This window comes from Ranitomeya imitator, chromosome 6 (assembly GCF_032444005.1).
Source record: "Ranitomeya imitator isolate aRanImi1 chromosome 6, aRanImi1.pri, whole genome shotgun sequence".
NCBI classification, from domain to species: domain Eukaryota; kingdom Metazoa; phylum Chordata; class Amphibia; order Anura; family Dendrobatidae; genus Ranitomeya; species Ranitomeya imitator.
This window is the reverse complement of record NC_091287.1, coordinates 387,976,113-387,988,811: the sequence shown is the minus strand read 5'-3', so window position 1 is coordinate 387,988,811 and position 12,699 is coordinate 387,976,113. Positions and strand designations below refer to the sequence as shown.

At 41.9% G+C, this 12,699-nt stretch overlaps 1 protein-coding gene across 45 annotated transcripts in view; it reads right to left on the bottom strand.

Moving 5' to 3' along the window:
• EPB41L3 (erythrocyte membrane protein band 4.1 like 3) overlaps positions 1–12,699 on the bottom strand; it is a 474,479-nt gene that overhangs the window by 51,092 nt on the left and 410,688 nt on the right. For 39 of the 45 annotated variants that reach the window (XM_069731098.1, XM_069731103.1, XM_069731129.1 and 36 more), the window contains exon 13: positions 9,589–9,642. The exons of 5 other annotated variants lie outside the window; for them this stretch is intronic. In XM_069731098.1, coding sequence (XP_069587199.1) covers positions 9,589–9,642 — 54 coding nt within the window. Of the gene's footprint in view, positions 1–9,588; positions 9,643–11,353; positions 11,918–12,699 lie in introns of all 45 variants that reach the window. One more of the 45 variants, XM_069731134.1, reaches the window with a different exon arrangement.

The following is a 12,699-nucleotide window of genomic DNA, read 5'->3' as shown; positions in this document are numbered from 1 at the left end:
TTATAAAAGCAAGCACTTTGAGCACCAATAATGTGACACGAATGGCGCTTACTTCTCAATGGCTACTCTGTATGTCTCCATACAGCCTACTTCCTAAGGTCTGAAGCCCATGATCACATTTGAACTTTACTCCATGAAATCACCCCAAGATGACAAAGGTACAGGGAAAATCAGTTAAAAGGGTTTCCCACTTTATTTTAATAGTTATAATAATAATAATAATAATAATAATAATAATAATAATAATAATAATAATGATAATCTTTATTTTTCTATAGTGCTAACATTCCGCAGGGCTTAACAGTTTTTGCACACATTATAGTTGTGTTAGGAACATAATTTTATGGCACCTATAAATATATAAGAATGACAGCTTGTCCTCCTGGACTTGTTATTGCAGTTCTCTAAACTATGCTGTCTTTAGAATGGCTGCTGGTGGACGAGCTTGTGAACAGCCTTATCCATCAGCTTCTTCCAATACAAAAACACTTTGCATGGGACAGCTGTTTTTCAATTGGATGAGGCAGATGAACAAGTCAGCTCACATGCTCCTCCTTGATAAAATAAAGATATACTGTTAAATCCCTTTAAGTCCAGCAAAAAATCTAAGGATAAACAAGCAGAGCTGCTCCAGTTCATGGCAGTCACATACGACAGCTCTTGGCCACGAAAGAAAGCATAATGATAATGACTAATGATTAATGAGTATACAGATGAAACAGCAGGGGCTTGTAGCTTCTGCTTTCTGAGGTAACACTATCTCCTGCTTGTTTTATCACAGGAGTTTTTAGGTGATAAAACTAGTCCTGTGAACTCAACGTAAATCAAGTCAGTGATTTACAGTTCCTATTCTTTTGCATATCTGTGTCACGCAACGTGTAGGAAAGGCTAAGTGCAACACGAAGGGATAAAGGAATGAGAACCAAACACGGACATCCTATAAACACCAGAGAGGAAGATAGCCGACTGCTATAGCTCCAAGCCTCAACAGGCAAATGGAAATAGGAATATCACCTGCAACTATCAGCAGCAAGCTGGAAGTTATAAACACCCTTGTCCAGGCGTGTCAACTAGAGCCGGGGAAGGTTGCCACTGGGTCCTAGACTCAGAAGGCCCAGAAAGAAATCTACCAAGCAAACCATGAGACCTTCTGCAGTCAGATGCAGAACGAGTCTGCAGCCTCTGATAACACACCCGTGACAATCTGTCACACTTAAAATGTTTCAGATCACCAAACAAATTTAAATATTAGACAAAGATATCGCAAGTAAACACAAAGTGCAGTTTTTAAATGTAGGTCTTTATTAAGGACAAAAGAAATCCAAAACTACAGGGCCCTGTATGAAAAAGCGATTGCCCCCTAAACCTAATAACTGGTTGAGCCACCTTTAGCAGCAACAACGGCAATCAAGTGTTTGCGATAACTGGCAATGAGTCTTTTACAACGCTCTGGAGGAATTTAGGCCCATTTATGTTTGCAGAGTTGTAGTAATTCAGCCACATTGGAGGGTTTGTGACCATGAACCACCTATTTAAGGTCATCTCACAGCATCTCAATCGGATTAAGGTCAGGACTTTGGCTAGGTCACCCCAAAGTCTAAATTTTGTTTTCTTAAGCCATTCAGAGGTGGACTTTCTGGTGTGTTTTGGATCATTGCAGATTGCTGGACATTCTCCTTCAGGATTTTTTGTTGACAGCAGAATTCATGGTTCCATTTACCACATCAAGTCTTCCAGGTCCTGAAGCAGCAAAACAACCCCAGACATCACACTACCACTACCATTTTACTGTTGGTATAATGTTCCTTTTCTGAAATGCTGTGTTACTTCTATGCCAGATGTAATTGGACTTTCACCTTCTAAAAAGTTCAACTTTTGTCCCATCAATCCACAGAGTATCCTCCAAAAAGTCTTGGGGATCATCAAGAGGTTTTCTGGTAAAAAAACGGAGACAAGCCTTTAGGTTCTTATCGCTCAGCAGTGGTTTTCATCTTGGAACTCTGCCATGCAGGCCATTTTTTGCCCAGTCTGGCTTTCATTGTGGTTCGCTGGAGTCCCAAAGCTTGAGAAATGGCTTTATTATCTTTTCCAGACTGATCGATCTCAATTACTTTGTTTATCATTTGTTCCAGAATTTCTTTTGGATAGCGGCTTGATGTCTAGCTTTTGAGGAACTTTTGTTATACATCACTTTGTCATATATTTTTGATTGAGAACAACTGTGGGAGTAATCAGGCTTGGGTGTGGCTATGGAATTTAAACTCAGCTTCCCAAAAATATGATAAACCACAGTCAATTTATGTTTTTTTGGGTGGGCAATCACTTTTTCACACAACTGTATAAGCTCAACAGGTGCCAGAGCTCGTATGTCAGTTGCTTGATTTATGATGATGTCAGTGGGCTCAGGAACACTTGCTCCTGTGATAAAACAGGCAAGGAAATTGTTACCTCAGAAAGCAGCACATGCAAGCCCCTGCTGTTTTTTCTGTATACTCACTTACCAATGGTCTTTATGATTATACTGCTTTTCCTGGTGAGGAGTTGTGGTAAGTGTCCACTATGTACTGAAGCAGCTTTACATGGTTGTACACATCCATTACACAGTACGTACCAGGGCCAAATTATCTCAGGACAGTAACACATTTTTAATCAATGCTTTGACAAGACAAAAAAGTCCACCTGGACCCGTAGAAGCGCATTTGCGCGAAACGGCCGTTGTCCGTCCTTCACTCCCCGCACCTCCTCGTTCGCCTGCCGCCTCTCCACCAATATGTCCACAAATGTATGAAGATCAATAAAGGACATCGAACACAGCAAACTTTGGGTGAGTGCCACGTTTGTCTTTTCAAAGCATCGATTGTTCTTCTATTTATTGCTACATGTTGAGCACCACCCATGAAAAGCTTGAAACGCACGTGTTACAAAAGTCTTAATAAGAGTCCTCTTGCATAAGCTGAGCCTGCATATACGAGTGTCCCTGGTGCCGTTCATTTCTGACTTTTTGCGGTTTCTACACATTTTTAATACATGCAGTTGTGAAACTTATTATTAATCCAAGATCTATTAATTAGAATAAACTTTGTTAATGGGACAACTCCTTTACTTTCTATGTTCTTCTGCCCCTGTCAGCCCATGCTGGCGTTACTTTTCAGGTAGAATTATCATCATGGTATCACCTTTGGATATAATGTTTGGGCCGTTAGGGGGGGTGGGTCTTATAGTCCAGATGTATGGGCTCTGGCTGTGGTGGGGGAGCGGTTTCAGTGGAGCATCGGGTCACAGGAGGATGGAGCTGGCGGCTCGGGCTAACTCTTGTGCCCGCTGCTAAAGAGAAATGAATATGCACTGCATTCCACACCCATGGGCATGGGGGGCAATGCATATTCATTTTTCTGGCATCCCTGGTATAAATGGCCCCATCCTGTTCCTGGAATGTTGGTCCCATCATTTTTCTTTTATAACTGGTCCCTTCCTGATCCTGGTATCCATGGCAGGAACAGGATGGAGCCAATTATAAAAGAAAGGATGGGACTAATCAAACCAGGAACATGATGGGGCCAATTATAAAAGAAAAAGGATGGGGCCAATTATACCAGGACTGGGATGGGGCAATTATTAAAGAAAAAGGATGGGGCCAATCATACCAGGCCCGGGATGGGGACAATTATACCAGAATAGGGATGGGACCAATCAAACCAGGACCGTGATGGGGTCATGCATACCAAGACCGAGATGGTGCCAATCATACCAGGATAAGGATGGGGGCAATCATACCAGGATAAGGATGGAGTCATGCACACCAGGATGGGGATGAAGGAGCCACGCATACCAGGATAGGGGATATTACAGTACAGAATTGACCATTTTTTTGCTTCATTTTTTTTCCTAATTTCCTCCTCTAAAACCTAGGTGCGTCTTATGGTAGATAAGACTAGTGACATGAAGCAACTATCAGTATGGGAGAGGGAGAAACAATTGTGGCAGTACATATTGGAACATATAGAGAAGGAGTGTGAAAGTGGTATTGTCCTGTTATTGAGGTCTGGTCCATGGTTGTGATGCCCCAAATGGTCAGAAGAACACATTCTTTAGATGATGTAGACATAAATCCAAGTGACACATTCATTTCTGCTCTGAGTGTGTCAAACGTTGTCACAAGTTTGCACTCCTAAATGTTTCTGTCTCTCTGAGATTTGAAGTTACCTTTTAATACCAGTAATTTCATGTCCATGCTGTGGTCAAAGATACAAAAATGTTTGGCCACAGGTAGATCTATTCTTTCTTCTTTTATTGTGTTTGGTGATGAGCATTCATCCTTGTTCTAAGTTTTTGCCCTGTCTCCCCTACATATAGATGCCTAGTTGGACATTGGTACATACGTATAATTAACCCCTTCCCGACCCATGACGCCACGTAGGCGTCATGAAAGTCGGTGCCAATCCGACCCATGACGCCTATGTGGCGTCATGGAAAGATCGCGTCCCTGCAGATCGGGTGAAAGGGTTAACTCCCATTTCACCCGATCTGCAGGGACAGGGGGAGTGGTAGTTTAGCCCAGGGGGGGGGGTGGCTTCACCCCCTCGTGGCTACGATCGCTCTGATTGGCTGTTGAAAGTGAAACTGCCAATCAGAGCGATTTGTAATATTTCACCTATTATAACGGGTGAAATATTACAATCCAGCCATGGCCGATGCTGCAATATCATCGGCCATGGCTGGAAATACTAATGTGCCCCCACCCCACCCCACCGATCGCCCCCCCAGCCCTCCGATCTGGCCGGTACACTGCTCCGGCTCCCCTCCGTCCAGTGCTCCGCTCCCCCCCGTGCTCTTGTCCGCTCCCCCCGTGCTCCAATCACCCCCCCGTGCTCCAATCACCCCCCCTGCACTCCGATCCACCCCCCCCCGGTGCTCCGTTCCACCCCCCCCCGTGCTCCGTTCCAGCCCCCCCGTGCTCCGTTCCACGCCCCCCGTGCTCCGTTCCACCCCTCCCGCACTCCTTTCCCCCCCCCGTGCTCCGATCCCCCCCCCCGTGGTCACCCCCCACCCCATCATACTTACCGATCCAGCCGGGGTCCCGTCCGTCTTCTCCCTGGGCGCCGCCATCTTCCAAAATGGCGGGCGCATGCGCAGTGCGACCGCCGAATCTGCCGGCCGGCAGATTCGTTCCAAAGTGCATTTTGATCACTGAGATAGATTATATCTCAGTGATCAAAATAAAAAAAATAATAAATGACCCCCCCCCCTTTGTCACCCCCATAGGTAGGGACAATAAAAAAATAAAGAAATTTTTTTTTTTCCACTAATGTTAGAATAGGGTTAGGGTTAGGGGTAGGGTTAGGGTTAGGGCTAGGGTTAGGGGTAGGGTTAGGGGTAGGGTTAGGGCTAGGGTTAGGGTTAGGGTTAGGGCTTCGGTATGTGCACACGTATTCTGGTCCTCTGCGGATTTTTCCGCTGCGGATTTGATAAATCCGCAGTGCTAAACCGCTGCGGATTTATGGCGGATTTACCGCGGTTTTTCTGCGCATTTCACTGCGGTTTTACAACTGCGATTTTCTATTTGAGCAGTTGTAAAACCGCTGCGGAATCCGCACAAAGAAGTGACATGCTGCGGAATGTAAACCGCTGCGTTTCCGTGCAGTTTTTCCGCAGCATGGGCACAGCGATTTTTGTTTCCCGTAGGTTTACATTGAACTGTAAACTCATGGGAAACTGCTGCGGATCCGCAGCGTTTTCCGCAGCGTGTGCACATACCTTTAGAATTAGGCTATGTGCACACGGTGCGGATTTGGCTGCGGATCCGCAGCAGTGTTCAATCAGGTTTACAGTACCATGTAAACATATGAAAAACCAAATCCGCTGTGCCCATGGTGCGGAAAATACCGCGCGGAAACGCTGCGTTGTATTTTCCGCAGCATGTCAATTCTTTGTGCGGATTCCGCAGCGTTTTACACCTGTTCCTCAATAGGAATCCGCAGGTGAAATCCGCACAAAAAACACTGGAAATCCGCGGAAAATCCGCAGGTAAAACGCAGTGCCTTTTACCCGCGGATTTTTCAAAAATGGTGCGAAAATATCTCACACGAATCCGCAACGTGGGCACATAGCCTTAGGGTTAGGGTTGGAATTAGGGTTGTGGTTATGGTTAGGGGTGTGTTGGGGTTAGGGTTGTGGTTAGGGGTGTGTTGCGGTTAGGGTTGTGTTTAGGGTTATGGCTACAGTTGGGATTAGGGTTAGGGGTAGAATTGAGGGGTTACCACTGTTTAGGCACATCAGGGGTCTCCAAACGCAACATGGCGCCACCATTGATTCCAGCCAATCTCGTATTCAAAAAGTCAAATGGTGCTCCCTCACTTCCGAGCCCTGACGTGTGCCCAAACAGTGGTTTACCCCCACATATGGAGTACCAGCATACTCAGGACAAACTGCGCAACAATTACTGGGGTCCAATTTCTCCTGTTACCCTTGTGAATCAAAAAAAATGCTTGCTAAAACATAATTTTTGAGGAAAGAAAAATGATTTTTTATTTTCACGGCTCTGCGTTGTAAACGTCTGTGAAGCACTTGGGGGTTCAAAGTGCTCACCACATATCTAGATAAGTTCCTTGGGGGGGTCTAATTTCTAAAATGGGGTCACTTGTGGGGGTTTCTACTGTTTAGGCACACCAGGGGCTCTGCAAACGCAACGTGACACCCGCAGACCATTCCATCAAAGTCTGCATTTCAAAAGTCACTACTTCCCTTCTGAGCCCCGACGTGTGCCCAAACAGTGGTTTACCCCCACTCATGGGGTATCAGCGTACTCAGGAGAAACTGGACAACAACTTTTGGGGTCCAATTTCTCCTATTATCCTTGGCAAAATAGGAAATTCCAGGCTAAAAAAATCATTTTTGAGGAAAGAAAAATTATTTTTTATTTTCATGGCTCTGCGTTATAAACTTCTGTGAAGCACCTGGGGGTTTAAAGTGCTCAATATGCATCTAGATAAGTTCCTTGGGGGGTCTAGTTTCCAAAATGGGGTCACTTGTTGGGGAGCTCCAATGTTTAGGCACACAGGGGCTCTCCAAACGCGACATGGTGTCCGCTAACAATTGGAGCTAATTTTCCATTCAAAAAGTCAAATGGCGCGCCTTCCCTTCCGAGCCCTGCCGAGTGCCCAAACAGTGGTTTACCCCCACATATGAGGTATCGACGTACTCGGGAGAAATTGCCCAACAAATTTTATGATCCATTTTACCCTACTGCCCATGTGAAAATGAAAAAATTGAGGCGAAAAGAATTTTTTTGTGAAAAAAAAGTACTTTTTCATTTTTACAGATCAATTTGTGAAGCACCTGAGGGTTGAAAGTGCTCACTAGGCATCTAAATAAGTTCCTTGGGGGGTCTAGTTTCCAAAATGGGGTCACTTGTGGGGGAGCGCCAATGTTTAGGCACACAGGAGCTCTCCAAACGCGACATGGTGTCCGCTAACGATGGAAATAATTTTTCATTCAAAAAGTCAAATGGCGCTCCTTCCCTTCCGAGCCTTACCATGTGCCCAAACAGTGGTTTACCCCCACATGTGAGGTATTGGTGTACTCAGGAGAAATTGCCCAACACATTTTAGGATCCATTTTATCCTGTTGCCCATGTGAAAATGAAAAAATTGAGGCTAAAAGAATTTTTTTGTGAAAAAAAAGTACTTTTTTATTTTTACGGATTAATTTGTGAAGCACCTGGGGGTTCAAAGTGCTCACTATGCATCTAGATAAGTTCCTTGGGATGTCTAGTTTCCAAAATGGGGTCACTTGTGGGGGAGCTCCAATTTTTAGGCACACGGGGGCTCTCCAAACGTGACATGGTGTCCGCTAAAGAGTGGAGCCAATTTTTGATTCAAAAAGTCAAATGGCGCTCCTTCCCTTCCAAGCCCTGCCGTGCGCCCAAACAGTGGTTTACCCCCACATATGAGGTATCAGCGTACTCAGGACAAATTGGACAACAACTTTCGTGGTTCAGTTTCTCCTTTTACCATTGGGAAAATAAAAAAATTGTTGCTAAAAGATAATTTTTGTGACTAAAAAGTTAAATTTTTTCCTTCCATGTTGCTTCTGCTGCTGTGAAGCACCTGAAGGGTTAATAAACTTCTTGAATGTGGTTTTGAGTACCTTGAGGGGTGCAGTTTTTAGAATGGTGTCACTTTTGGGTATTTTCAGCCATATAGACCCCTCAAACTGACTTCAAATGTGAGGTGGTCCCTAAAAAAAATGGTTTTGTAAATTTCGTTGTAAAAATGACAAATCGCTGGTCAAATTTTAACCCTTATAACTTCCTAACAAAAAAAAATTTTGTTTCCAAAATTGTGCTGATGTAAAGTAAACATGTGGGAAATGTTATTTATTAACTATTTTGTGTCACATATCTCTCTGGTTTAACAGAATAAAAATTCAAAATGTGAAAATTGCGAAATTTTCAAAATTTTCGCCAAATTTCCGTTTTTATCACAAATAAACGCAGAATTTATTGACCTAAATTTACCACTAACATGAAGCCCAATATGTCACGAAAAAACAATCTCAGAACCGCTAGGATCCGTTGAAGCGTTCCTGAGTTATTACCTCATAAAGGGACACTGGTCAGAATTGCAAAAAACGGCAAGGTCTTTAAGGTCAAAATAGGCTGGGTCATGAAGGGGTTAAGTACACTGAATTAGATGTGATGCAGCTGAAAGTACCTGGGATCTTGTTGTCCTGATATGAACTAGGATCTTGTCTGCTGTCAATATAAATGGACAGGTTTTACATTTTTTCTGGTTGCAGGGAGAGGTTTCAATAGAGAGGACAGGGAGCTTCTGACAATAATGCTTAGATTTGGGGGCTGCCTAAAACACAGAAGTGGGGGATCTGGAAATATAGATTGTAATTGGGCATCTTTTTGTAATAAAGGTTGTAGTTTCCTTGAAGCTCTCGATAGCACCTCCATATTTGAATAAGACAAACTTTGACACACTCAGGGCAGGAATGAATATGTTGCATGGATTTAGGTCTTTCTACATCAACTAAGGAATATACTCAGACAGTTTGGGGGCATCACAACCATGGACCAGACCTCAATCACAGGACAATAAAACTTTCACACTCCTTATCTATGAACTGTTCCAATATTTAAGGCCACAACGGTTTCTCACTCTCCCAGACTGATAGTTCTGCTTCACGTCACTTGTCTTATTTATTGTATTATTCCTGTGTCCTGTTGTGTATAAATGTGACTCTTCAGATTGTGTTACTCTATGCCTGATGAAGAGACCTGAATAGTCTCGAAAGCTTGCAATTTACCAACTTTTTAGTTAGCCATTAAAAGGTATCAACCACTGAGGACACTCAAAATGCAATATTTTTCACATTTGTACAATATTCCAATAACATTTGATTGAGACTCCATACACGGACAATTGCCATTAATATCTATAGTCTCAGTATGTACTTTACAATAATATCACTGACATGAGCTGAGCAGAACATGCCTACGTACTGATAGTGAAGTCTACACAGAGGCTTAATTCTTACACAGCTAAACACTACATTAGGGAATACATTCTGCAATTTACACACCTCCGTGGCAGTGGTTTCACCATCAGCTGCTGTATCCGTCTGTTCACTGTCAGTCTATTTATTTTTACAAGATATGGATTCCAAAATGGAAGCGGAAACAAAGAATAAATCCATGTTGTGAAACTGTAATGATGTTCACCTCAAAACCATTTTGCCATTTGTTAAAAAAATAACGGTAGCCAAAAAAAGAAAACAAAGAGAAAAGCAAAACAACACAAACAGAACAGATTCTGAGGAATACGCAAGGCATATACATTTTGTGAGATCATTCAGTTTTGTGTACATTAAATTAGGTATATATATTATAATCTGTATCAGCTTAGCTAGAAATATTATATATTCCTCATGTAATATTAATCTGTTCTCAGATACGTCTTTATTTTTTGGTGTAAAATACTCGGATGAGACTACTATAACAGCCGCCTGACTTTCAGCTCCTCATTTGTAATTGCAGATTTGTGTCTAGCTGCCTGATCTGTCTGCATTACGCAAAAGGCAAAACAGAAATAAATCTATTTAAGAAGAATGGGAACGCCAAATGGCTCTGAGTGAGTCCTAAAGTCAAGCCATATTCAACGCTGGAAAACTTAATAAATTGCACCATTACCAGTGATTGGTCACAATAATTTGCACATGAATTAAACAGTTGTGTATTTCAATCACCTCTCTTCCATTCTTTTCTATTATCTGTCTAATAAGCTAGGCAGCTCTCATCATGCAGAAACTGCTCCGGGATTACAAAATGATTTACACAACACTTTGGCTTTGACAATGTGTATAGCCAAATGTAATGCAGACATGTCAGACACAGAACATGCAGTATGTAATACACAATGGATAGAAAGGATCAGGCACAAGCAATATTTATGCAAAAACCAAACTGCTGGTTTTACTTAGAAAAACTGATAGTTGAAAAAAATAAGGATTTACTACTATTTTTTTTTATCATTTCTATGCTACAAATTCTTCTCATGGGTCATTTTCCTGTGTGCAATCAATTTAATATACCGTCCAGCTTACCGTCCAGAAAGCTTAATAATATTGCACTGGACTTACAGGAATGTCTCAGACTTTCATTACTAAATCTGGTTTGTCTAAGGGATTTTCTGGGAATTTCAATAACCTTTGTACCAAATTGAAAATAACAAAAACCTTGATATACTAAACCAGTTAAGTTCAGTCTGAAATCACTTTCAGTGTACAGATTTGACAGTATATATTGGTAGTTTGTATGTCCAGCAATGCGTGAAAGTGCTAAAATCAGTAAAGTATATTGAAATATTTAGGTTACCATTTAAAAAAAAAAAAAAGTTAAAAATATAAAAAAAAATATGCTTACTTCGTAAAATTCTAAATTAAAAGAATTTGCTTAACTATAAAGCTCTTCCAGGAGCCCATCTGCTAAAACTTTGCCCATCTAGTGGGGGCCCCTCCAAACGAGGCATGTTTTATTTTTGTTTATTAGTTTGTTAAACTAAAATCTCCCTATTAACAGATTAATACAAATATTATTATTATTTTTAGCTTTTCTACATTGTATAAATGTAACTCGCCTTTTGCAACCATTATTATAATTATTATTACTACCACAGAATTGTTTTAAAATGTTGTGCCTAACCCTTACAGCCCTTGGACAAAACTTCCAAATAGTAGCAAGCAGACATAAATGAGGCTCTGAAAGTTGGACCAGTATGGTAGCATTCTAGCACTGTTTAGGACTAACACTGAACACAAAGTAAGGTGTGTTCTATGCCGAGGTACACACCTCATCATCTGAACTGTCACTCAGGTCATTGTCAAGAGAGGCACTCAAGGAGACCGCCTTGGGCTCCAGGTAGCAGAGGCACATAGCCAAAGGAAAAGAGAGTGTGAGGGCATATGGCACGGAGAAAGAGGCAGAGAGCAGAAAGAAAAAGATGAAGAGGAAGCATGGGACGAGAGAAGGAGATTGTATTGGAAGATAATGCTGTAAACTTTCAGGCAGGAAACTGGCTTCAGAAATGTTAGGGAAGGAAAGGTAGCCATCATCATCCAAAAGCGAAGGAAATGATTCTGGAAGATGCAAGGAGAAGGAAAACAGTGTCCCGCCTTTGCCGGCTTGCTGCTTATAGCTCATGGCCAACTCCTCCTCATTGGGGTACAGCAATGCTTTTTGCTCTGAGTCCCACTCAGACTCACGAGACATCTGAACTGGGTCTGTGCTCGGCTTACAAGCCACTGATTTTTGAGCATTCTGCTTACATCTTCTACGCAAATTGGTTGATGATGTGGAGGGACTAGAAGGTGGGTGTGGAGAGGAGTGAAATGAGTCAGTTGCAAAACAAGATGGCTGAAGGCAGAGAGCAGCAAACAAGGTGTAAGATCAAAAGGACAAAAAGAAAACTGCGATTAGTTAAATGGTATTCTTCATAAAATGTAATCAAAAGCATAACAGTTCCATTAATCTTCTAATGGTAGATATACTGTCATCTTATGTTTATCAATTCACATTTTAAAGCCAGAATTGTATTATTTAGTAGGGCTAAAACATTGAGACTCTTCACATAATGCTTCTCGGAAAAAAACACATTTTTTTTTTCCTTAGGTGAGGTTTAACCTTACCAAATACCTTACTCAACTGTAATCCCATGACACAAAGATCCTAAAAGATTTCTGCTATCTGCTTCCCTCATAAAATGACAGCTTCAGCATCCACATGGAGTGGTGTCATGCTATGTTTTGGCAGAAGCAGATAGTGACAATCAATAAGGTAAGGTTTTGGAGGAATATAGTAACCCTAAACTGAGTATAAACTGAATGTTAAGATTTACCCTGTACTTTTATTTTGGGATAACAAACAACAGTTAGATCAGCCTGTGTTATCATGGTGGCACCACCCACCAATACATAGGCACCAAAAACCGAATAGATACATGGAAAAAAAACAGCTATCCTCACAATCATATACCATATATATCATCATTCTCTAACACGCCAAATACAAGGATAAAGATAAAAATTGAAAAAAAAATTTAAATGTAAACATTACACCATTACTTAGTGTCCTGTATATGCACTCCTCAAAAGATAAAATGGGTGAGAGTCAACGATATGGGTCTTCCCTTATGCAGG